Source organism: Ascaphus truei, unplaced genomic scaffold (genome assembly GCF_040206685.1).
Source record: "Ascaphus truei isolate aAscTru1 unplaced genomic scaffold, aAscTru1.hap1 HAP1_SCAFFOLD_537, whole genome shotgun sequence".
Classification (NCBI taxonomy): Eukaryota; Metazoa; Chordata; class Amphibia; order Anura; family Ascaphidae; genus Ascaphus; species Ascaphus truei.
The window spans coordinates 1-26,823 of NW_027456868.1; the positions used below are offsets into that span (position 1 = coordinate 1).

The 26,823-nt window shown below is 51.3% G+C and overlaps 1 protein-coding gene across 1 annotated transcript; it reads left to right on the top strand.

Moving 5' to 3' along the window:
* Window positions 1-5,557: 5,557 nt before the first annotated feature.
* Window positions 5,558-23,982, top strand: LOC142485097 (uncharacterized). The gene is made up of 4 exons (XM_075584307.1): window positions 5,558-5,714; window positions 6,747-6,819; window positions 7,812-7,905; window positions 22,609-23,982. Exon 4 carries the CDS (start codon window positions 22,786-22,788, stop codon window positions 23,596-23,598), a length of 813 nt encoding a protein of 270 aa, XP_075440422.1. The 5' UTR covers window positions 5,558-5,714; window positions 6,747-6,819; window positions 7,812-7,905; window positions 22,609-22,785; the 3' UTR covers window positions 23,599-23,982.
* Window positions 23,983-26,823: the final 2,841 nt, after the last annotated feature.

The following is a 26,823-nucleotide window of genomic DNA, read 5'->3' on the forward strand; positions in this document are numbered from 1 at the left end:
AAGAATGGCTGCTCGTTGGGGGCTGGCTCATATAGAGCCTGGCCGCGCCCACAAAGCCTGGGAGCGCCCGTCAATCAGCAGTCAGGTAGGGGGAGTTTTTTTTTTTTTTCAGCCAGCGCGAGCGGGAAAATTTCAGCGCGAGCAGGGAAAATTTAAAAAAACAAAACACGTGTCCTGCTTGGGCCAATAGTTACTCGCCCGGGGGTTAAATCCACCCGCCCCGGGCGTGTAAATGTATAGGATTGTCGAACACTGTATATGTATATGTATATATATATATTTATATACACACACACACACACACACACACACACACACACACACACACACACACACACACACACACACACACACACACACACATATATAGTGGTTGACAAATCACCAAAAAATCTACTCGCCACACAAAAAAATCTACTCGCCACCTAGTGCCAAACGTGTGCTGCTTGGGCCAATATTTACTCGGCCGGGGGTTAAATCCACTCGCCCGGGGCGAGCAAATGTATAGGTTTGTCGAACACTGTATCTACTATATATTTCTGAAAGCACTGTATGTCTGCGTCCCTAGCGGCAATCTCATTGGGTCCCTTGGCCCCGCCCGCCCCCGCACACCTCTCATTGGCCTGAGGCGGAGTGACGGGCCAAAGGACACACAGGGACACACACACACACACACCTCTCTCTCTGTCCTCTCCCCCTCCCATCACACTCACCTCCCTCTCCACTCACCTCCCTCCACCTCCAGCTCCACTCACCTCCCTCTCCACTCACCTCCCTCCCGCTCAACTCCCCTCCACCTCCCTCTCCACTCACCTCCCTCTCCACTCACCTCCCTCCCGCTCAACTCCCTCCCCGGCGCGGGGACAGGCAGTGGGCAGGGCAGCCTGCCGCTGCCTCCACTCACCTCCCGCTCCCTCCGCTCACCTCCCGCTCACCTCCCGCTCACCTCCCTGGCGCGGGGACAGGCAGTGGCCAGGGCAGCCTACCGCTGCCACGCGGCACCTAAGATGACGGCGGACGGAAGGAACCTTCCTCCCTCGCGGACTAACTAACATGGCGGCGGCCAGAAGGAGAGGTGTGTGAGTGTGTGAGTGTGTGAGTGTGTGAGTGTGTGAGTGTGTGAGTGTGTGTGTGTCACAGAGTGACAGTGTGTGTGTGGGGACACTGTGTGTGTCTGTGTGCGTGTGAGTGTGTGACAGTGTGTGTGTGGGACACTGTGTGTGTGTCTGTGTGCGTGTGTGTGTTACACTGTGTCTCAGACACTGTAGAGTGGGGACCGGAGCTACACATGGGGGGGTCAGGAGCGGAGAAAGATACAGGGGGAGTGGAGAGGAGGGACCCGTCAATTTAAAGCAAACCAACCCCCCTCCTGTCCACTGCCCCCCCTCCTGTCCACTGCCCTCCCCCTCCTGTCCACTGCCCTCCCCCCTCCTGTCCACTGCCCTCCCCCCTCCTGTCCACTGTCACCCCCCTCTGCCCCCCCTCCTGTCCACTGCCCCCCCCCTCCTGTCCACTGCCCCCCCCCTCCTGTCCACTGTCACCCCCCCTCCTGTCCACTGTCACCCCCCCCCTCCTGTCCACTGTCACCCCCCCTCCTGTCCACTGTCACCCCCCCTCCTGTCCACTGTCACCCCCCCCTCCTGTCCACTGTCACCCCCCCTCCTGTCCACTGTCACCCCCCCTCCTGTCCACTGTCACCCCCCCTCCCGTCCACTGTCACCCCCCCCTCCTGTCACTGTCACCCCCCCTCCTGTCCACTGTCACCCCCACTCCTGTCCACTCTCCCCCCCCTGTCCACTCTCCCCCCCCTCCTGTCCACTCTCCCCCCCTCCCATCCCCTCCTGTCCACTGTCCTTTCACCTGTCCCCCCCGTCCACTCTCCCCCCCCTCCTGTCCACTCTCCCCCCCCTCCTGTCCACTCTCCCCCCCTCCTGTCCACTGCCCCCCCCCACCCGCCCACTGTCCCCCCCCTCCCCCCGGCCACTGTCCCCCCCCTCCTGTCCACTGTCCCCCCCCCTCCTGTCCACTGTCCCCCCCCCTCCTGTCCACTGTCCCCCCTCCTTTTCCCCCGTCCCCCTCCCCTCCTTTTCCCCCCTCCCCTCCCCCCCCCTTTTCCCCCCCTCTCCCCCCTCCTCCCCCCCTTTTCCCCCCCTCTCCCCCCCTTTTCCTAGCGCTAAATGTAACTCACGGCCAACGCCGGCTCTCCCCCCCCGCTCCCCTTTCTCCCCCCCCCGCTCCCCTTTCTCCCCCCCCGCTCCCCTTTCTCCCCCCCTGCTCCCCTTTCTCCCCCCCCGCTCCCCTTTCTCCCCCCCTGCTCCCCTTTCTCCCCCCTGCTCCCCTTTCTCCCCCCCGCTCCCCTTTCTCCCCCCCGCTCCCCTTTCTCCCCCCCGCTCCCCTTCTCCCCCCCGCTCCCCTTTCTCCCCCCCGCTCCCCTTTCTCCCCCCCCGCTCCCCTTTCTCCCCCCCGCTCCCCTTTCTCCCCCCCCCCGCTCCCCTTTCTCCCCCCCCCGCTCCCCTTTCTCCCCCCCCGCTCCCCTTTCTCCCCCCCCGCTCCCCTTTCTCCCCCCCCGCTCCCCTTTCTCCCCCCCGCTCCCCTTTCACTCACTCCCCCCGCTCCCCTTTCTCCCCCCCGCTCCCCTTTCTCCCCCCCCCGCTCCCCTTTCTCCTCCCCCGCTCCCCTTTCTCCTCCCCCGCTCCCTTTCTCCCCCTGCTCCCCTTTCTCCCCCCCCGCTCCCCTTTCTCCCCCCCGCTCGCCCTTTCTCCCCCCCCGCTCCCCTTTCTCCCCCCCCCCGCTCCCCTTTCTCCCCCCCCCCCGCTCCCCTTTCTCCCCCCCCCGCTCCCCTTTCCTCCCCCCCCCGCTCCCCTTTTTCCCCCCCCGCTCCCCTTTCTCTCCCCCCGCTCCCTTTCTTCCCCCCCGCTCCCCTTTCTCTCCCCCCGCTCCCCTTTCTCCCCCCCCCCCGCTCCCCTTTCTCCCGCCCGCTCCCCTTTCTCCCGCCCGCTCCCCTTTCTCCCCCCCCGCTCCCCTTTTTCCCCCCCCGCTCCCCTTTCTCCCCCCCCCGCTCCCCTTTTTCCCCCCCGCTCCCCTTTTTCCCCCCCGCTCCCCTTTCTCCCCCCCCGCTCCCCTTTCTCCCCCCCCGCTCCCCTTTCTCCCCCCCCGCTCCCCTTTCTCTCCCCCCGCTCCCCTTTCTCTCCCCCCCGCTCCCCTTTCTCCCCCCCTGCTCCCCTTTCTCCCCCACCGCTCCCCTTTCTCCCCCCCCGCTCCCCTTTCTCCCCCCCCCCGCTCCCCTTTCTCCCCCCCCGCTCCCCTTTCTCCCCCCCCGCTCCCCTTTCTCCCCCCCGCTCCCCTTTCTCCCCCCCGCTCCCCTTTCTCCCCCCCCGCTCCCCCTTTCTCTCCCCCCGCTCCCCTTTCTCCCCCCCCCCCGCTCCCCTTTCTCCCGCCCGCTCCCCTTTCTCCCGCCCGCTCCCCTTTCTCCCCCCCGCTCCCCTTTCTCTCCCCCCGCTCCCCTTTCTCTCCCCCCCGCTCCCCTTCTCCCCCCCCTGCTCCCCTTTCTCCCCCCCCCGCTCCCCTTTCTCCCCCCCGCTCCCCTTTCTCCCCCCCCGCTCCCCCTTTCTCCCCCCCCGCTCCCCTTTCTCCCCCCCCCGCTCCCCTTTTTCCCCCCCGCTCCCCTTTCTCCCCCCCCCGCTCCCCTTTTTCCCCCCGCTCCCCTTTTTCCCCCCCGCTCCCCTTTCTCCCCCCCCGCTCCCCTTTCTCCCCCCCCCGCTCCCCCTTTCTCCCCCCCCCGCTCCCCTTTCTCCCCCCCGCTCCCCTTTCTCCCCCCCCGCTCCCCTTTCTCCCCCCCCCGCTCCCCTTTCTCCCCCCCGCTCCCCTTTCTCCCCCCCCGCTCCCCTTTCTCTCCCCCCGCTCCCCTTTCTCTCCCCCCGCTCCCCTTTCTCCCCCCCTGCTCCCCTTTCTCCCCCCCCGCTCCCCTTTCTCTCCCCCCGCTCCCCTTTCTCTCCCCCCGCTCCCCTTTCTCTCCCCCCGCTCCCCTTTCTCTCCCCCCGCTCCCCTTTCTCTCCCCCCGCTCCCCTTTCTCCCCCCCTGCTCCCCTTTCTCCCCCCCCGCTCCCCTTTCTCCCCCCCGCTCCCCTTTCTCCCCCCCCGCTCCCCTTTCTCCCCCCCCCCGCTCCCCTTTCTCCCCCCCCCCGCTCCCCCTTTCTCCCCCCCCGCTCCCCTTTCTCCCCCCCCGCTCCCCTTTTTCCCCCCCGCTCCCCTTTTTCCCCCCCTCCTCCCTTCTCCCCTCCTCCCTTCTCCCCTCCTCCCTTCTCCCCTCCCCCCTCTCCCCTCCCCCCTCCTCCCTTCCCCCCTCCTCCCTTCTCCCCTCCTCCCTTCTCCCCTCCCCCCTCCTCCCTTCTCCCCTCCCCCCTCCTCCCTTCTCCCCTCCCCCCTCCTCCCTTCTCCCCTCCCCCCTCCTCCCTTCTCCCCTCCTCCCTTCTCCCCTCCCCCCCTCCCCCTCCTCCCTTCTCCCCTCCCCCCTCCTCTCTTCTCCCCTCCGCCCTTCTCCCCTCCCCCTCCCCTTTCCCTCCCCCCTCCCCTTTCCCTCCCTCCTCCCCCCCTTTCCCTCCCCCTCCTCCCCCCTTTCCCTCCCCCTTCCTCCCCCTTTCCCTCCCCCTTCCTCCCCCCTTTCCCTCCCCCCTCCTCCCCTTTCCCTCTCCCACACCCTTCCCCTCTCCCACACCCTTCCCCCTTCCCCCCCTCCCACCCCCTTCCCCCCCCTCCCACCCCCCTTCCCCCCCCTCCCACACCCTTCCCTCCCTTCCCACCAATCTTCGCCTTCCTGCCCACCTTCCTGCCTCCCCGCCTCTGCTTTCGCGCCCACCCGCCTCTGCCTTTCACCCGCCGCCTCACAGCCGCTGCATGCACTCAACAGACTGCCGCCACACTCGACACATACCTGCCGCCACACACACCTGCTGCCTCCCGCCCCTACGCACCGACATCAGTGACCCACCGCCTCACACCGTAGCAGGACCCCCACTCACAGAGAGCACTCACAACCCACGCGACACCTGCCGCCTCACACCCTAGCAGGACCCCACTCACAGACAGCACTCACAACCCACGCGCCACCTGCCGCCTCACACCCTAGCAGGACCCCCACTCACAGACAGCACTCACAACCCACGCGCCACCTGCCGCCTCACACCCTAGCAGGACACACGCCTCACATTTTTACATCTGTTATGTCACCCAAAATATACATTGTACTGTGGTGTGTTTACAATAAACAATTTTTAAACAACATCGTATTACATTTTATTCCATCTTTCTTTTCAACATTATTATCCAACCTTTACAACAAATACTCACCTATTGTTCCACGATTTATAAATAATACTACCTATTACGCATTTACATCCGGGCAACGCCGGGTCTCTCAGCTAGTATATTTTATACATTAGGTAGTGCGGCCTATACAACATACTTTCTCTAGGGTTCCTCCTTTGTTCTCGTGCACCACTTCTGTATTTACCTGTTTATATGCTTAATTTTAGGTGCTGTTAAAAACCTTTTACTTTCTGTATATCTGTACTATGTTTCTTTTGTTTCACGTTGTGTCTGGATAATGATTTCTTCTCTAACAGCTTCTTGTGGATACAGAGAGGCCCCAACCGTTCATCTCCTTTTCATTTATTAGGAGCAAACAGGAGGAAAATATCTTCAGATGCAGCTTCTCCTGTAAGTAACTGAAACCTGCCAAGTGATTGTGACATTTCAGTTTATGTTCAGGGTCCAACGGATGTGAGTGTGAAGAGCACACAAATAGATCCCCAATAGGGCGCACTGCAGACCTGAGTGGTATTAGATCATGGTCCTTGAGTGCGCAAACATACAACATATAAAAGTTTATTAGGACATAATAGACTAAATCACTACATAAATAACTTTAAAACCAAGAAGCTCCTGATGCCTCTCTAGTGCTAGATTGGACTAGCTTTGAGGATGTATGTCAAGTGAGGGAGATGTATACGAAGATGATATAACTATAACTCATTCAGCTTAGCCCATCCCAAAGAGAACTCCTCTTGAGTGACTCGTGGGGTAAGGTATTAATATACCTGTAGTTGAACCCAGCGTAAATAAGAGGAGATGTATTTAGGGTGTAACACTTAGTGTAGGCTTACCTGCTAAACACCTATATGTGTCATAATCTCCATATAGGTATGCAGGATAGATATCAAAGGGATCTCATAGCTGGTATAGTCATGGAACAGTCATAGTATATAATAATACCTAGTTATATCTACAGAGATGATGATAGATAGCTGGCCTTTATCGATATGATGCTGATAGGTGTCAAAGGTGTAAAACTCAAGCCTAATGACTCATATGATGTACTGCAGTGATCAGTGTTGCTGCACATTCACCCATGTGGTTACCATCAATGGGTAAAGAGACCCTGTGTAAGTATGGTCATAATAGACATCGGTACTCTTTGATGGATGTACATGGATAGTCCTCTGTGATGGAATACACAGATGGCGGTAACCAGTAATACCGGATTGATACAGAGATATACAGTTCTTAGTAATTGAGCTCTGATTCAAATTCCCTAAATGTCTATTTCCATCTAAGGTAATGTATCAAGTCTCTATAGGCTTCATATTCTGGCTCCGTGTATACGGAGTCATAGGGTGACCCTATCAACTATCAGGTTATGTGTTCCGCAGAACAACGATAGAATGTAACTCTAACAACTGAATCCCACAGATGCGGCTGATTATGCTCCCAGATGGGGTGTCTGCACGGTGGCGCGCTGCCACAATCTCACACAAATGTTAAGGTGAGTACCTAAGGTAACGCTGTATGTCGCTATAAACTGTAGGTGGCTGTCTGATGATTCACACTTTGACACCAGGCTCTGTTGATAAATGTAAACGCTTGGTATGGCAGGTGCCAGTGTAAATTACACGGCTGAAGACATAATTGTCTAAATGTTATGGATCCGTTGTAATGACATCATGTAATGAACTTGTGTTCCTCTGCGTGCAAAGTCCCTGAGAAACAATGTACTCAGGGACACTGTCGGCTACTAGTTGCCAATAGATAAGACCAGCTGTGCTGCCAGCAAGTATCCGGTGTTGGTGTATACTGGTGATGGTGTATATTCTGTAACACTTGAGCCATTCCAATACTCGCGGCCAGAGCTATATAAGTGTAACGTGGTATAGACCTCAATAACTTCACATCGTGTGTCCGTATAATCGCAGGTACTCTGCAACGTGAAACTCAGGCAAGTATTGCGCAATGCTGTGCATCGTGTGTAACCCGTATTAAAATACAGCCGTGTCCAGATATAGCTGAGCGGTACACCGTCAATTTAAACTCGCGACTTAGTAAAGTCACGTGGATGTTGCCGCTTGGGGGATTCTATCGTGAAGGTAGAGACCAGCGTGATATAACGTATATACGCCTCAAGTAGAGGTATGAGAGGTATTAGGAAAACTTCATATTAAAAACTTTAATGTGCACCATTGCAACGTAGACCCTTAGATCATGGTCCTTGAGTGCGCAAACAAGAGATTAGGGGTCTCTTCATTGTTCCCCAGCACCCACCACGTACTTATATCCCTAATATATTTTATACATTAGGTAGTGCGGCCTATACAACATACTTTCTCTAGGGTTCCTCCTTTGTTCTCGTGCACCACTTCTGTATTTACCTGTTTATATGCTTAATTTTAGGTGCTGTTAAAAACCTTATACTTTCTGTATATCTGTACTATGTTTCTTTTGTTTCACGTTGTGTCTGGATAATGATTTCTTCTCTAACAGCTTCTTGTGGATACAGAGAGGCCCCAACCGTTCATCTCCTTTTCATTTATTAGGAGCAAACAAGAGGAAAATATCTTCAGATGCAGCTTGTCCTGTAAGTAACTGAAACCTGCCAAGTGATTGTGACATTTCAGTTTATGTTCAGGGTCCCCCTCTGAGAAATGAACATTCAAAGTACATTGTATTGTGAGTATCACTATACACTCACAGCAGGGCAGCCTGGAATATACAGCGCTTTACTCTCCCGTTTGATGTTAGTATAGAAGAGAAATGCACACAGGAAAAACGTGATGAATCTAAGAGAAGTTAAAGCACCTCAGGTGTTATAAACCTGAAACAGAAATATTCTAAAATATAAATCTGTTCTAAAGAAACCCTCACCTGGCCAAGTCTCCCGCTCATACCGCCTAGAAATGGGCGAAACCTTTTGGTGTATTTGGCTTCACCTCGGATCGGCCAATTCCTTTGGTCCGCGGGTCAGTCTCAAAAAGGGCAATCTGCAGTGACCATTCGTCCCGGTTTTGCTGGGACAGTCCCGGTTTTTGCTGGGCTGTCCCGGTTGCCCGTCCGTCCCGGGAATGTCCCGGTTTTCTCCGTGGGGCGCGGGGGAGTCGGCGACGGTGCGCGGGGGGGGCGAGCGAGCGGTGGCGCCGAGGAGGAGGATGCGGCAGCCGGATAGTATTTTTTCCATGTTAGAATGCCGGGGGGCTGGGCTTTAAGCAGGGGATTGGTTGGAGGTCAGAGGGTGTCGTGGGCGGGGCTTTCTACCGGGGCCGGATGGAGTGAGCTGCTTCTCAGTGAGCGGTGTCCTGTCTGTCTGTGTGTGTCCTGTCTATCTGTGTGTCCTGTCTGTCTGTGTGTCCTGTTTGTCTGTGTGTGTGTCATAGGAGGAGAGGAGGGAGAGGTATGAGGGGGAGATATGAGGAGCTGAGGGGAAGGTATGGGGAGGGGGAGATAGGAGCTGAGGGGATGGTATGGGGAGGGGGAGGTATGAGGAGCTGAGGGGAGGTGAAGGTATGGGGAGGGGAAGGTATGAGGGATGGAAGAGATATGGGGGGAGGTATGTGGAGGGGAAGGTATGAGGAGAGATGGGGGAGATATGAGTTGAGGAGGGGAAAGTATGAGGGGGGTATGAGGAGGGGAGGGATGAGGGAGATATAAGAGGGCAGGAGGAGATATGAGATGGGGTGGGGGAGATATGGGGTGAGTAGGGGGGGATATGGGGTGAGGAGGGGGAGGTAGGAGGAGGGGGAGGTAGGAGGGGGAGATATGCGGTGAGGAGGGGGAGATATGAGGGAGATATTAGAGGAGGGCAGGAGGAGATATGAGGAGGGGCGGGGGAAATATTAGGAGATATGGGGTGAGGAGGGGGAGATATGGGGTGAGGAGGGGGAGATATGGGGTGAGGAGGGGGAGATATGGGGTGAGGAGGGGGAGATATGGGGTGAGGAGGGGGAGATATGGGGTGAGGAAGGGGAGATATGGGGGGAGATATGGGGTGAGGAGGATATGAGGAGGGGAGGAGGATATGAGGAGGGGAGGGGGAGATAGGAGGAGGGGAGGGGGAGATAGGAGGAGGGGAGGGGAGGGGGAAATAGGAGGAGAGGAGGGGGAGATATGATGAAAGGGGGGGGGGAATAAGGAGAGCAGGAGGAGTTATGAGGGGGAGATATGATATGAGGGGGAGGAGGAGTTAGGAGGGATGGGGGAGATATGAGGAGGGGAGGGGGAAATAGGAAGGGGAGATATAAGGAGGGGGGAGATATAAGATGGGGAGAGGGTTGGTATGAGGAAAGGATGGGGAGGGAGTGGTATGAGGAGAGGAGGTATATGGAGATTTGGGGGAGGTATGAGGGGAGGAGAAAAGGGGGATGTATAAGGAGAGGGGGAAGTATGAGGAGGAGTGTGTGTGTGTGTGTGTGTGTGTGTGTGTGTGTGTGTGTGTGTGTGTGTGTGTGTGTGTGTGTCACTGTGTGCACGTATATTGGGGAGGGAGGTTGAGTGGGGAGGTGAGAAAAATGGGTGGGGGTTTAAGAGAGAGGGGGGGAGGAAAGGGTGACTGGGGAGGGTGGGGTGAGAGTGAGGAGGTTTGTGAGAAGGGGGGGGTTCTCGCAAGGCCGCCAAAACGTGGGTAGGGGGCCCCGGTGGAAACGTTGTTCCTGGGCCCTGGGAAAGCTGTCTGCGGCCCTGCATGGCAGTGATGTCACTGACTGCCATGAGGAGAGCAAGAGACCCTATTTTGCAAAGTGTAATATACATACAAGGTCAGGAATGTCACATTTTTAAAAGTCTTAATTTTAATTAATCCAAACTTCCAGTGACAAAAGGCACTTCAGTGCTGAATCCCTTCAGTATGTAGATATAATAAACAGATAAGCAGGACTGGATAGGGGGGTAGATAGACTCGTAAATGTAGTAAAGTCCCCAGATGGACCAATGATCCCTGAAGGGTAAGGTATGTGGCTTGAAAAACCCAACCAGACCCTCATTGGGATGGTTCCTGGACTCACAATAGGTACTCTCAAATAATAAGAAAAGTACTCACAGAAGCCCCTTGATCCGAAGTCTTTACAGGCGTGCAGCCCAATGTAGAGATGCTGGTCTAGAAAAATAAAAGGAGATACTGGCGCGCAGCCAAACAAATTGAGTTAAAAAAATATCCTTTATTAATCCATCTAAAAAGGTGGAGGTAAACACCCTCCTACGCGTTCCGTGTTAAACACTTTATCAAGGAGTATACACTGTATTAACAATACTTCCTTAAATACACACACTAATGTCCCGTTTTCACGCCAAAGATGACGTAGGCCCGCCCACAAAGCGTTATGTCATGCACCCGTCGGACACGCCCCCCAGTCGCTCCAGAGCAGACAAGGGTGCTAAGCCCCATTCATTAATGATTATAGGTAATGTTTATGCTTAAAACCAAGCTGCAATGCCCTTTTTACTCCCCTGTTATTGCCCAGCAACAGGTGACGACTTGTGGGCGTGCCCATCCCTTGGGATATGCACCCATTGGCTCCTGGATCTCAGGGGGCGTATTTCCCATTCCCTGTATTCAGGCATTGAGAGTATGGTGGGGGGTGGAACTGAGGATCCGGTGCTGGTCATTGGGAGCTGCCCCCGGTGATGACGCGGCGTACAGGGAGGTGGAATGTATCTCCGCTCACCGGTGAAGCGGCTCTTGTGTGGTGAGTACCGGTTTAGTCAGGGTCACCTCCATAGCACTCTCATGCTTTTATTAGTACAGGAGTGGGGCTTAGCGCCCTTTTCTGCTCCGGAGCGACTGGGGGGCGTGTCTGACGGGTGTGTGACGTCATCACACTTTGTGGGCGGGCCTACGTCATCATCTTTGGCGTGAAAACGGGGCATTAGTGCGTGTATTTAAGAAGTACTGTTAATACAGTGTATACTCCTTGATAAAGTGTTTAACACGAAACGCGTAGAAAGGTGTTTACCTCCACCTTTTTAGATGGATTAATAAAGGATATTTTTTTAACTCAATTTGTTTGGGACCCACTCTTGACTGTGTGCCAGTATCTCCTTTTGTTTTAATTTGAATTAATGCCTACATTTTTTTATTTAATTTTAATTTATAGTGGCGGCCGCCTTCAGCCTCGTTCGGCCGTTTCAGCGCGACTTTTAAAACCGCGGGCAGATGCGGCATGTTCCGGTATTTTTAGGCGCCGCGGGCGTTTCATTGTATTAGCGCTATTAGCGCTGTCTCGCCATGAACGCGGCAAAGTGCGTGACATTCGGAAAACATCCCCGAAGAAAATCGGGGATGTAGACGAATAAAAGGGGCTGCAACAGTATGTCAATTATTTAATTTTAATTTGTTAATTATTTGAATTTTAATTAATGTCTTCATTATTTATATATACACACACACACACTGCAGGGCCCACCAACGGGACGCATTATAGTGCCGAGGCATCACGTGATGCCACATAGGCAGTGACATGTTGTCATGACAAACGTCAGTGTCTCGTCATGGCAACGGGGTACGTCACGTGATGTAATTTGTTTTATAAATAATTTTTTATTGTGTCCCGGTTTTTCATTTTGAAGATCTGGTCACCCTACATATTGTTAATTAATTGAATAATTCTGTGGAGGGAGAGCCTCAGAAGAGGAGAAGGTGCAGGAAGGTGTCTTTTTGTTTTCAAGGCTGGGTAGGTTTACCATACACATTTTAAGTTCTAGTGGGTGAATAAGGCGACAAAAAACCTCCACCGTAAGCCAATAAACAATATCACTTGTGAGCACATTCACATGTCTTAGACAGGTCTGCAACCCTGCCTTTTACCATTATCACCTAGCATACAGTGCTTCCACTGCAGCAAGGGATTCTGCACCCACCATAACTTAGAATGTGTATGGTAAACCTACCCAGCCTTGAAAATTGCTAAGCTAGTTTCACAATGCAACAAGGGCAGAATATATAAGGATCAGAGACAGAAACAGCACCAAAACATCAATCAACCAGTTAGAATCTGCAGTACAGTTAATTATAATCATCTGTGTGCCAATGCTGAGCATGCGCAGTGACTCTAAACACACTGACACTGATCATTACCACTGAATCAAACCACGCTGGAAATACAGGCCTATATTTCCTGAAATCAGGGTCACGAATGATGTATGATTAGTTCCAGTAAGCTTAACTCATGTCTCCCCTCTTCCAAGGCACAAACAAGTCCTTTTCTCTTTCTTAATTTTATTGAGGGAAGATCCCAGGGAGAAAGGTACTTGTAGATGTAATGTAGGTAGAGAGTACTTCTCTGTCTGAAGTGCAGTGTATCAAGGATGAGACAGTGTAAAACAGAAAGGCCTTGCTGGGATAAATAGCAGGCAGTTACTCACTCAGAGTCCTAGGCTGAAAAGGAAGTGAGGAGCAAGGGTCACACTAGATGGGAAGTGAGACTATACTAACTGTCAGCAAGGACAGGGGGGTAGGAATAGCCCAATCAGCTAGGAGAATATGAGCTGCAGGCAACCAACACAGGCTGTGTAAACAACATGTAGCAATAATGTTGCCTTTTCACATGCAGCAAGCTGCTGGGACGGAAAATAACAGACAGCCAAACTAGGGAGAAATGAATCCCAAAGCTGTAAAGGGGAACAAAGGAATATGGAATCTGGTTCCAGGACATTCCCCGTCTGGTATCTGGAGATACCACTATATTCCTGGAATATGTGGCACATGTGCAATACAACAACATAACAATGCAAAGCTCATGTCCACATAACGATGGGATACCGGCCGGTACCACCAGCTTAAAGTCCTTTGGCCAAGGTTCTTTGGCAAAGGATGCCAAGCAGATGCACCGGTCCATGTTAGCTGGGTGCACCACAATGTCTTTTGCAAAAGTCTCTGGTCCTGTTTCTTTTCAAACTTATGGAAGGTATGCCAGTCGTGATAGCCTGTCACTCTATCACCTGGCGTTTTGCAGAAGGAGATGGCCTTTGGCTCCTTGCGGAAGCGGATCAACACTCCTGGAAGACTGGTTGTCAAGTCTGGTCCAGTGAAGAGGGCGTCTTTCAGGGAGACCCCCTGGTGCTGAGCGCTGGAGCTGAACACTACCCGGATTTGATCGGGTTCCCAAGGGTGGTAGACCCCAGATGATTGGGGGTACCAGCATTCTTCACCTTCCTTCAGTGGAGGTGCTGGCTTTGCGTGGCCGTTAAGGAATGTCCTCTGGATGAAGGCCACAAAGTTAAGTTTGGTCTCCGGTTTCCTTTGTAGGTCGCAGCGGAGCGAAGTGAGCCTAGAGCTGGCATGTTCTTTGTTGTCTGGGAGGCGTCTTCTTGGTGGTTAGAATGGTAGCGGGGCCACCCAACTGCCTAATTCGTCCTTGAAGAGCTCCTTATCCGTTAACCTCAAGAATTCTTTATCTGCCATTGATGGCGCCTGTTTGTCATCGTCCCTTGTTGTCTGGAACACTGTACGCCCTAGGTCATTGGAACGTTTCTCTTGCACGAGAACGTCTCCACGTACTTTGACGATACTCCTTTGTGTCTCTTTGTTAACTGCCATCAGGAGGTTGTTTTCTCCCTGGACATGACGAAGATCAGTCTCTTTTGTCCTTGTAAATCCCTTTGTGAAATGTCTCTGCGACTGTCTCTTTTTTGACGTGTGAGAGGACAGTGTTTTTGCCACACTGGCTTCACCTGCAGGGCGCAATCTTTTGCGTCTATGCCGGCCCTGGCAGCTGGCCGCTTTGCCACTTGATATTCTGTGGAGAGGAATGGCTGTACGTCTCAGCCGTGTCATTGCTCTCAGGAGGACTGTCTGATTGTTTATTGTCTTTTGGACGATCCCTTTGTCGGTCACCTTTGGGAGGTTACTTTCTTCCTTCGGTGGAATCGATTCATCATCCTTAGCTGTCTGGACTGCTGAGCATCCTAGGCCATTGTCACATCCCCCTGATGTGAGGATGTTTTTGTTGATCTCAGGGGTATGACCTTGTCTCTTCTCTTCACTTGGCCCTCCTGTCACTTGGAGATGGCCAAGACATGGTTCAGAGAGGGATGTGTGTCCACATTCTGTTATCGCCGTTCTGCAGGCGTCAACATTGTCTTGTCCGTGCCCCTTGTCAGTGCACAGGTTGCCCACTATCACCCATCCTTGGTCAAGTCTTTGGGTGTATGGTGCGTTGTGGGGTCCGTTACGCTGTTTACGGACTTTGTGCACCCTCAAAATGTCCCCACCGAGCAGCAGCAAGATCTTGGCGCTTTGTTCTACCGGCGGAATGTAGTTGTCTATTCCTCTGAGGTGCGGGTGATGGCGTGCCACGTCTGGTGTGGGAATATCGTCCCTGTTTGTGGCCATGTGGTTGCACTCGATGAGTGTGGGGAGAGCTATCTTCACTCTGTTATCCACTGAACGTATGACATAACCGCTTGCTCTTCTCCCTGTTGTCTCAGTTGACCCTGCACAGGATCTGAGGGTGTAGGTGAGGCATTGTCTTGTGAGTTGAATAAGTTGAAGAACTCCGTCTTCGCCAATGATCTGTTGCTTTGATCGTCGAGGATTGCATACATCTGAATAGCCTTCTCAGTGTGACGGTTCAGGGGATTCCTTCCCCTTCTTTCTCTTCCTCTATCCCCTCTCTTACTAATCCCTCTGCACTTGCCCACTCCTGTCCCGCTCTGTCCTCCTCTCTCTCTGACCCATTGCCTCAGCGCATGCCCCGCAAGTCTCGTGCACCCGCGCGGTCCCCGAGTCCCTGCGGCAACGCTCCCCGCTCCCAGACACTCTCTATGCCCGCTGCCTGTATCTCACCTCCGGTGGCGGTCCAGTCCGGTCCTCTGCTTCCCTCCGCTGGGGTGCCCGCGGTGCTCCGCGCGCCTGGTGACGCAGCCTGTGCGCGCGCACCATCAGCGTACAGAGGGCGCGCGCACACGCTCCTCTTCTAAGCCCGGTCACTCTCCTGACTCCTCCTCCCATTCCCTGCAGGCCATTTTGCTCTCTGATCCTTCTGTCTCCGCCTCTTCTCTCTCTGACCTATCCTTGTTGTCTCCCACTTCTCTCTCTGCTCCTCCCCTCTATCCTATTGGTGTGTCTCCCGTTATAATCCCTGTCTGTCCTCTCTCTCGTCGCTCTGCATAGTTCCTGTTTCCCTGTGTGTGCTGACCTATGCTGTGCTCCTGCTTGTATCATGCTTCTGTGTTACTTTGGATTTCCCTGGCTTTGACCCCTGCTTGTCCTGGACTACCCTGCTCTCTGTACCCCTTGAACTTTGCTACGAACTCTACTTTGCTGACCTCTGGAATCATTGGACCTGGCTTTGAACTACGACTACTCTACTCTCTGGACCCCTGGACATTGGCACACGGTCACCACCATTCTTACGTTTAACCCTACAAGACGTTGCAAGTATCTTAACCACTTTTCCAACAGGCCCAGCAACGCTATACCACACTCCGGGCTTGCTCCCACTGCTGTGGGTGTGTGGTGTAATACTGTTCCCACCTCAGTATTGGGGTCTTGCCAGGTCTGCGGGCATACAGGCGTGACACTCAGGTTGTCCCTGGGGGTGCCCTGCGACAAGGCATATTTTGGAGCAGGACATTTTGTCACTTCATTTCCCGCAAACCTCGGTGCGCTGAGACGTGACAGATGTTGGCTCTCCTTCTCTTTCCTCCCCGCCATGCTCCGCTACGGAGGATGGGTTGTTGAGTTGGTAGAGTGTCAGCGCCTCTGGATGTAGCGATGTTACGTGCTTGTCACTTTTGCACACTACACATTTGATTTCTTCTTTACAGTCTCTGGCTAGGTGAGTCGTGGAATTGCAGCACCTGAAGCAAACTCCGAATTCTCCGAGTAACTTCTTGCGTTCCTCTAGGGACTTCATCCTGAACCCAAAGCACCTGTTAAGTGGGTGTGGCTTCTTGTGTATGGGACATTCCCTGCTTGGGTCCCTTGGTTCCTCGTCTCCGGCGACCGACTGATCGGGAGTAGTTTGAGTCGTGGGAGACACGTCCGTCCTGTGGACCGAGATGGGTGTTTGAGTGTTACCGTATCTCGCCACTGGTCTCTCATTCCTCAGGCTGCTTGCACTGTGTGTGGTTTGCGCACCCAAGATGAAACTAGGATTGTTCCTTGTCCTCGCCGCTTCGCGGATGAAGCTCAAGAAGAATGACAATGGGGGGAAGGCGACTGGCTTCTCCCTTTTGTATTTGGAGCCTTGTGAAATCCACCTTTCTTGGAGGTTGATGGGTAGCTTCTCCAAGATGGGTCTCACTTCGCGAGCTGAGTCTAGGATGTTGAGACCTGTTAAGGAATGGTCTTTCCTTGCAAACTCCAGCTCTTGCAGCAGGTCCCCGAGCTCTCGTAACTTTGTGTAGTCTTTAGCTGTGATCCTGGGAAATCTGTCGACTCTTGAAGAGCGAATCTTCAACTGCTTTGGGGCTACCGTAGCACTCTTCTAGCCTTTCCCATACTAGGTCGAGACCTAGTTGGGGGTGGTTCGCGTTTGCCGTCCGAAGTCTCTTCGCGTGCTCCCTGGATTCGTTTCCCTGCCATTTGGATAGCAGGTTGAGCTCTTCCCTTGCTGAGAAGCCCAGGCTGTTGATTGCATCCTTGAACGTGAACTTCCACGTCCGGTAGTTCTCAAGACGGTCGTCAAAGTTGGTGAGTCCTGTTTGCACCAGGTCACGTCGGATCATGTACTTGGCTATGTCTGTCAGGCCTGAGGCATCGGCATGTTGGTCACGTTCTGAGGTAGTTGCTGGGAGGGTCCGTGCGGTCGCCTCTTCCTTGGCGTGGACGCGTGATGACTGCTGGTCAGTGTGAGGGGCTGTGTTCTCCCATGTGGGTGTACCTGGATTGCGAGCCCATTGTGGTGCATCCGTGTGCGTGCTTTTGTGTGGAACACTGTTGCAGCTGTGGCTATCCCAGGCAGCATGTACCATTGAAGGAGCAGCGTCTTCTCCTCGTGGACCTAGCAAGTTTTCGGTGTCTGTGGAGTCACTCCCTCCATGTTGAGATGGTGCGCTGGTGTTTATGCTGAAGAGGCTCCTTACGTAGTCTTCAGTGCGTTGGGCTGGATCCTCTGAGGCTATCCGTCTGTACAGTTGCTCCCCGCTATTCTGTTGCGCGGCTGCTTCTAAGACTTCGGCTTGGGCTATGGGGTCAGCTGCTTCCCTTTCTTGATTTAGGGCCTCTAGGTTAACGTCCACCTCTGTCTTTTTCCGTGCGGCGGTGGCAGCAACAGTGGCAGCGGCTGTCTGCTCTTCCTCTTCTATGCGGGCCCTTTCTAGTTTCATGGCTGCCTCTTTCCGAGCGTATGCGGCCCTGGCACATGCGACCTCTGCGGTGGCTCGCGCCTTGGTGGTGCTTGCGCTAGACATATTAGATTGCGCTGACTTAGCTGACCTTGATGAATGCCTGGATGTGCTGGAGCGCTGTGATGCAGTTCTTTTCTCTGGTCTTTGGCCTCAGTGATGGTGGTCTGCACGAAGCCGTCGCACTCCAGGTCAGTTGCCTCCTGCTGGTCATGTTCGCCGAGGCTTTCTTCCGTGTTTATTCTTTTCAAGTAGGCGAGATATGTTTGTGAGAGCATTTGGTAGTGTTTGTGACTTGACCACAATTGTGCTATCGTTTGCCTAATCTGTTTCTCCTGATCGCTAGTACTTGCAACGTTACATATTTCACGACCAATGTCCTCCCAGGTCTTCTCTAGTTTAGCGCGGTGCGCTTCAATGTCATTCTCTTATTTTTCGCGGGCCTTTTGTGTCAGTGTGACTGTCCGTTTAGGCCTTGCGTCTGCCTGCGCCTGATGCAGTTGCGGAGCGGTCTCTGTGTCTGAGTGGTCACTCTCCTGCGTGGTGTCTGGTGGGGATCTGAGTTCTGACATACTGTAGGTGTCTGTAGGCCTTTAGCCAGTGCGTGTGGCGTGCGGTCTGTTACCTGCGTCAGCGATGGGCGACTGTCTCAGATGATGCCGAGCAGTGTCCTGCAGCGTTCAGCGTAGGGGTAGCTTTACTAACAGGTGTCGGTGGCTCTGACCCATGTCCGGTGGTGCTAGCCGTGGGGACGTGCGCAGGGGTAGGTAAGATGGTAGCTCCTCGCTATGGAGCTTTGCAGAAGGTGAACTCAAACAGAAAAAGGCAATCAAAGTTCTGTGTAAGATGTACTGTCTGACTGCAGCGCTGCTGCCTTGTGTGAAGTTGCAGGCTCTGTGACCAGTGTAAATCTGTTTGCTTGTTTGTAAGGCTGCAGGCTGTGTGCAGTTTGCTGTATAAAGCTTGCTGCCCTGTCTGGCAGTGTAAAGCTGCTTGCTTGTCTTGAGGTGCAGAGACTATTCTGGATTAGCATAAAGTCTTTGAGTAGTAGCTCCTGTGTGATTTCCCAACACACGGTCTCTGTTTTACTTTCCTGAAACCAGGGTCACGAATGATGTATGATTAGTTCCAGTAAGCTTAACTCATGTCTCCCCTCTTCCAAGGCACAAACAAGTCCTTTTCTCTTTCTTAATTTTATTGAGGGAAGATCCCAGGGAGAAAGGTACTTGTAGATGTAATGTAGGTAGAGAGTACTTCTCTGTCTGAAGTGCAGTGTATCAAGGATGAGACAGTGTAAAACAGAAAGGCCTTGCTGGGATAAATAGCAGGCAGTTACTCACTCAGAGTCCTAGGCTGAAAAGGAAGTGAGGAGCAAGGGTCACACTAGATGGGAAGTGAGACTATACTAACTGTCAGCAAGGACAGGGGGGTAGGAATAGCCCAATCAGCTAGGAGAATATGAGCTGCAGGCAACCTACACAGGCTGTGTAAACAACATGTAGCAATCATGTTGCCTTTTCACATGCAGCAAGCTGCTGGGACAGGGAAAATAACAGACAGCCAAACTAGGGAGAAATTAATCCCAAAGCTGTAAAGGGGAACAAAGGAATATGGAATCTGGTTCCAGGACACTATACACTTACATATAAGGGGAAAAGAAGGAGTCTGCACCCCTTCTGCTTTGTTCGCAGCTGTACTTGGCGATCCCAGTAGATAATAGCGGGGAGACCCGCTGGTGTCCCAGACTAGCAGCGTCACTACGGCCATGCACACACACACACACACACACACACAGTCCTGGGCTTGGTTGCACTCGATGTTTTCCCCCGTACGGCTTATCGTCCCGCACCATGGCATTGTTCATTTTAACCGCGGTTTTCAGGTAATTTCAAAAGAGGCAGAAAAAGGATATTTAGCGTTGTCTGCAATATCGGCCAAGATGCAAGTCGGCAATCGCGAGTTATTGTGTTTTAGAAATCTAACTGCAATGCAACCTGTCACTTATTCCTGTTCATGTGCGCATTATCCGATATCACACAGATGTACTGAACAGGTGCAACTGCCGGTTGTCGACCGCTTGCCGTGTGTGTTTTGTACGGCAACCTCTTGCAAGCCGCGAGATTCCAGCGGCCAGACTAACGGCCCATTGGATTAAGACAGCGGGGGTTCCTGCTGTGTGAATCCCACTGGTTTCCACCTGTCTAAGAGACGCGCAGTAAGAAATGGACTAAATCAGTCACTCTATCTGCGCGCCTCTAACAGGCCATCGCAAGGCTTTTTTTTTTTTTTAATAATACAGTATTATAACGGGGTATGCGAAGCTGAACCGCATTGATTTCAGCTCTGGGGACCCCCTGCTTCCTGAGTTACAGGCCCCGTTATGGGGTGCCAGTATCCCGGCAGCCATGTTTAAATTCACCTGCGTCACGGTCCACGTGATCGGGGGATTTAAACAAACATAACGGGCCTGTAACTCGATAAAATAAAAGCAGATTCATTACCTTAGCGGCTAACTGCTAAGGCAATAAAAGGGTTAAGCAAGACTACCTGTTTTTTTGGGGGGCAGATGGGGTGAGTGAAGGAGGTAGTTGCCCCATGGTGGGTGGTTAGGCCTACCGGGAAGGTTGCAGGATTAACCCGTTCATTACCTTAGCGGTAGTAACCGCTATGGTAATGAAAGGGGCAACCCTTCCCACTGCCCACCCGAGAGGCCTAACCACCCACTCTGGGGCAACATTTTATAAAAAAAATATATATATTTGTCCAAAATATTCAGAGAGCTGCAACACATGCATGAATAGTACACCCCCACAAACAAATACACACACTGTACACACACTAATAGGTATATACTGTATGTCACGGTAGACCAGAACTAATTCATGCCGAATATACTGGGCACTGATTGAACAGGACAAAATGATAAAATACACTGAAGATTTATTCCCTTCGGGCAAACACAACACTGTAACACAAATAACACTTGAAAATAACACATACGGTAAAATAACAGGGTGAAGTATCCAAGAATAACACTGGCTAGCAATTCTCCCTTGCTGGATTAGAGTCACGAACCACCAACTACAACAAGCGCACACTCTACCATTCTACTACTGGGGTTGGGGCAACCTGCCTCTTTATAGGGTTTGAATTCCCATCACAAACAGGCAAGGAACTCTGGGAGGAAGCAGGAGTGGCACCCCCTCCCCCCCTCCCTCCATGGCAACACCAAGTCTAGGGCTGAATGGCTGGGCATTGTCTAACTCATAGGAGGGGTTGATGGCAGATACTTAATGTTATCTGGCCCATCTCCACTCCTTATGGCTCTGCAGCTTGTCCTCAATGCACATTTATCTGCAGCCACCTTACCAGATTGAATCAGAGCCCCCTCCATACAAATGTACTCACATGCAAATCCCATTACAAGTCTGCCATCTGAGAAATTAGTACATATAGTCACATAATCCCCTGAACGCTTTGCAGGGCTGACTCCCAAATTACATCACATTGCTTACCCATAGATCACAAAACACTTTAACCCATTTGCCTGCTTAACTAGACTTGGGAATTGAATTCACAGGGAATAAAAGTGCTTTGGAATACTCATACATAGTACATTATACATTAACCCTTTCTCTTCCCACACGAATTAGGGGTAACTAGCCGGGTATAACCCCTTTATTACAGGCCAGATTACCCCTGATCGTCACACTGTATAAGCATTAACATACGACAAACTTACTTTGAACAGAATTGGGGAAAAGAAAAAATATGTGGGGGAATAAAATTCATCTCACAATATGAAGTCCCCTTATTTTGTTTTTTTCATTGTTTTTTCATGCAAAACAGTTTGTCATTTTCAAATACACAATACATACATACACAATACACGACCCCCCAAATACACATACACATACACATACTACCCTCCCAAATACACACACACAACTACCCCCCAAATACATAAACACACACTACCCTCCCCAAATACACACACACACTAATACCCCCCAATACACACATTCACTAATACCCCCCCAAATAGACACACAAATAACCCCCCAAATAGACACACTCACTTACATTGGGACTGCCTCTCTCCTCACAGTCCTGGGTTGCCGCTCCCCAGCTGCTACTGCTCTCCTTCACTGTGCTTCTCTTAGCTGTGGGGGGCCTGGCCAGCGGTCGTTGGGCCTCTTGTTGCCGCCCGCCTCTCCCCTAGCTGCTGGCTGCCTCCTGCACTGTTCCACACCGGGCTGCTCTGTGACGTCAATGTGCGCTGGAAGTGGCGGCATGCACTTCCAGTGCACTCCGGCAAAAGGGAGGCTCGGCGTGGAATAGTGCAGCAGGCATGCCGGCGGCTGGGAAGAGGCGGGCGGCAGCAAGAGGCCCAACCAGTACCAGCTGTGTTTCCCCGCAGCCAAGAGAAGCACAGTGAGGGAGAGAGGCAGCAGCTGGGGAGCGACAACCTGCGGATGGAGGAGAGCCACATGTAGGTGCGGAAAGAGCTGCATGCAGCTCAGGAGCCGCAGGTTGCCGACTCCTGGTCTAGTGTAAGCTGTATATTTACTCCTTTGTAGAAGTTGGTGGTCAGCTAGTCAAGGGATGCCAATGGATAGTTGATCCCTTGAACAACTATAGGTTTAATGTATCACTAAGTACAACAAAACTTATTTGATGAGAAAAAGTTCTTATTACTTATTACAAAGTGAGCACATACAAAAGTAGATACCTACAGAACAGAACAATATATGAAGAATATTGATACAGGAAGTAATGTGATTTCCATTACTGGAGTGAGGAGGAAATATTAATTTCCACTTATTAGACATAATTTTAAAAGGATTCATTGGGCTAATATATAACTATATAACAATGTAACTTTAATTATTTTATTCAGTATCTTATACAATTAGAATTTTATAAAGGTTTAAATCAATGAACATTTGTCTTTCTCCTCCTAATGTACTTTGCAATGTAACATTAATACATTTTCTCACCATAGATCTTCAACACAACTGATCTGTGAACAAGAAGCACTGTGAGAAGTCTATATGAGAATTGGAACAAGATTACAAGAAACTCGGCAGAGCTAAACATCCTAAACATCAACAACATTTCACTAAACTTACAAACACCACAATACCAGATAAGACAAAGAGAAGGTTTAAAGATCAGAGACATGGAAACCTATAGTTGGAAACATGGTAATGTTATACAGCACAGAATCCACACGGGGAAAACATCCTATATCTGCTTTGACTGTGGGAAAAGCTTCAGTAAGAAATCACATCTTATTGCACACCAAATTATCCACACAGGAGTGAGACCCTATCATTGCTCTGAATGTGAGAAAAGCTTCAGTCAGAAATCAGTTCTTGTTAGACACCAAAGACTCCACACAGGGGTGAAGCCTTATAACTGCTCTGAATGTGAGAAAAGCTTCAGTCAGAAATCAAATCTTGTTTCACACCAGAGAGTCCACACAGGGGTGAGACCATATAACTGCTCCGAATGTGGCAAAAGCTTCAGTGATAAATCACATTTTGTTACACACCAAAGAATCCACACAGGGGTGAAGCCCTATACCTGCTCTGAATGTGAAAAAAGCTTCACTGATAAATCAAGTCTGGTTACACACCAAAGAGTCCACACAGGTGAGACACCCTATAACTGCTCTGAATGTGAGAAAATATTCAGTGATAAATCACATCTTGTTAGACATCAAAGAATCCACACAGGGGTGACACCGTATAACTGCTCTGAATGTGGGAAAAGCTTCAGTCGTAAATCAAGTCTTATTGCACATCACATAATCCACACAGGGGTGAAGCCCTATAACTGTTCTGAATGTGGGAAAAGTTTCAGTAATAAATCACATCTTGTTAGACATCAAAGAATCCACACAGGGGTGAAACCTATAACTGCCCTGAATATGAGAGAACCTTTAGTCAAAATAAAATCTTTTCAAACACAGAAAGAATTCACTTTGTGAAGTATCCCCCTAACTATTAATGTAAAAATATACAAAATACCATTAAAAACACAATAAATAAAAATATTTTAGGGAAGTAGCAATTGCCCAAACTCTCCCTGATGTGCAGTTTTTTGCAGCAACAATACAATTAAAATAGGTATTAGAGTGTTTGTGTATTTATGTATGTGCACACACACATACACACACACACATATATTTATATATCTATATTTCTCTCTCTATGTATATATCTCTATATACTGTGTATGTATATATATATATATATATATAGCAAATATCAACTGCATTATATAGCCCCATATGTTTCTGTTAACATTGTACTGGAAACCTATCTGTATTCTCGCTATCTTAATTCTTGTTATTTTCTGTGTGTCTTTTAAAATGACAATAAATAATAATAAATAAATTGTGATTGAAGAGAGATGGTGTGTATGAGTGGACAATACCAATTTCGTTATGCCTAACAATTTTATTTTCCTCTGTTATATACAACAAATGACAGGGGTGCCCAATGCTACATCAAATTGACAAAACATATATGGTAATAAATACAAAGTTTAAATACTTCAATAATAATAGTAATTACAGGTGAATCCCGTTATAGCGCGACCCGTTATAACACGAAATCGGTTATAACGCGGTTTTCACGTGGCTCCCGTTTAGAAAAATTAAATAATTTTTTTTACATTTTTTTTTGCTCACTGCACACTCACTGCACACTCACTGCACACACTCACTGCACCCACTCTCACTGCACACACTCTCACTGCACACTGCTCACAGCACACTGCTCACCGCACACTGCACACACTCCCAGCACACACACTCCCAGCACACACTCTCACTGCACACACTCTCACTGCACACACTCTCACTGCTCACAGCACACTGCACACACTCCCAGCACACACTGCACACACTCCCAGCACACACACTCACTGCACACTCTCACTGCACACTGCACAATGCTCACAGCAAACTGCTCACAGCACACTGCACACACTTCCAGCACTCACTGCCAGCACTCACTGCACACACTCCCAGCACACACTCTCACTGCACACTGCACACACTCTCACTGCACACTGCACACACTCCCAGCACACACACTCCCAGCACACACTGCACACACTCTCACTGCACACACTCACACTGCACACACTCACACTGCACACACTCCCAGCGCACACTGCACACACTCTCACTGCACACGCACACAGCACTCACAGCACACTCTCACAGCACACAGCACACTCACAGCACACAGCATTCACAGCACACAGCACTCAGCACACTCACAGCACAATCTCACAGCACTCACAACACACTCTCACAGCACACTACACCTCCCACTCCCCCTCCCTACCTTTGGTGTCGGCTGCTGAGATCGGAACGGAGCTGGCATCGGGAGGAGGGGGGGGTGTCGGGAGGAGGGGGGGGTGTTGGGAGGAGGGGGGTGTCGGGAGGAGGGGGGACGAGTGAGGAGCAGGCTGGGACTCGGAGGGCCACGTGGGCTATGCTGCGGAGGGCCGGTAGGTGTGGGGGCCTGGGGGGGGAGGAAATGGATGCCGGTGGTGGGAGGTAAGGAGCAGGTTGTGGCTGGACTCGCCGTTGCTAGGGGACATGTAGGGCTTCCGGCCCCCTCTTCCTTCCTTCCCTCCTCACTCCCTCCCGATCAGGCGCGTGGCGGCCATTTTTAAAAAAAAATAGCGCGACCCTGGTTCTAGCGCGGTTTGATCGAGTGGCCCCCGAGGACCGCGCTATAACAGGGTTTAGCTGTACTTGGTTATTTAGTTAAACCCTTTGGCCAAAGCGTTGTAAGCCTGCATACCAAACTATTGTATTGTATTGTATGTCTTTATTTATATAGCGCCATTAATGTACATAGCGCTTCACAGTAGTAATACATGTGGTAATCAAATAAATAACAGATAATATAAATAACAGATCATGGGAATAAGTGCTTTAGACATAAAAGTAACATTAAGGAAGAGGAGTCCCTGCCCCGAGGAGCTTACTGTCTAATTGGTACTGCACCGACACACTTTATTCGAGCAAATACCCAGTATGTACCTGGCAGATACCTGGAATGCGCCGCTCCTCACCTCTGACAAGCCCCGTTGCGTTTGCCTTCCCAGCCTGGGTTCATGCCTGGCTGACGGGCGGCTGATCTGTTAAATGATAATGATTAGGATTTAATAGGCTGCAATGCTTCGCGTGTCTACCAGATGGCATAAATTCATGAATTGTAATGCAGTATATATATATATATATATATATATATATATATATATATATATATATATATACTGTGCAGTATTGCAGCCAGCGGGAATAAAATGCTTCAATCCCTGCCTGGAAAATACCTCAATGCACTCGGGCAGAAAACAGTCACAAACCTCAATACACCTGGGTATACCCGAATTCGTGGGACTAGCCGAGCTCGAATAAAGTGTGTCGCCAGTGTAGGTAGGGAGAACGTACAGAGACAGTAGGAGGGAGTTCAGGTAAGTGCGTCTGCAGGGGGCCAAGCTTTATGTATCGTGTTCAGAATATTTACAGTGCTATTCATACACTTCTTTAAGCAAGTGTGTCTTATAGGTGGATGGATAGGGTGCTAGTCGGGTACTGAGGGGAAGGGCATTCCAGAGGTGTGGGGCAGTCAGTGAAAAAGGTTTAAGGCGGGAGAGGGCTTTAGATACAAATGGGGTAGAAAGAAGACATCCTTGAGAAGAACGCAAGAGTCTGGATGGTGCATAACGAGAAATTAGGGCTGAGATGTAAGGAGGGGCAGAAGAGTGTGAAGCTTTAAAAGTGAGGAGAAGAATGGAGTGTGAGATGCGGGATTTGATCGGAAGCCAGGAGAGGGATTTCATGAGAGGAGATGCTGAGACAGATCTAGGAAAGAGTAGAGTGATTCTATCAGCAGCGTTTAGGATAATTGTAAACAGGTGAGAGACAGGAAGGCTGGACAGCAGGAGGTTACAGTAATCGAGACGGGAGAGAATGAGGGCCTGAGTCAGCGTTTTAGCAGTCGAGCAACAGAGGAAAGGGCGTATCTTTGTTATATTGCGGAGGAAAAAGCGACAGGTTTTAGATATGTTTTGAACGTGAGGGGCGAATGTGAGAGAGGCGTCGAGTGTGACCCCTAGGCAGCGTGCTTGGGCTACTGGGTGAATGATCGTAGTTCCAACAGTAATGTGGAAGGAGGTAGTAGGGCCA

Excerpts from the sequence above, each read along its gene's own strand:
- LOC142485097 (XM_075584307.1), top strand. The coding sequence starts at position 22,786 with ATGGAAACCTATAGTTGGAAACATGGTAATGTTATACAGCACAGAATC.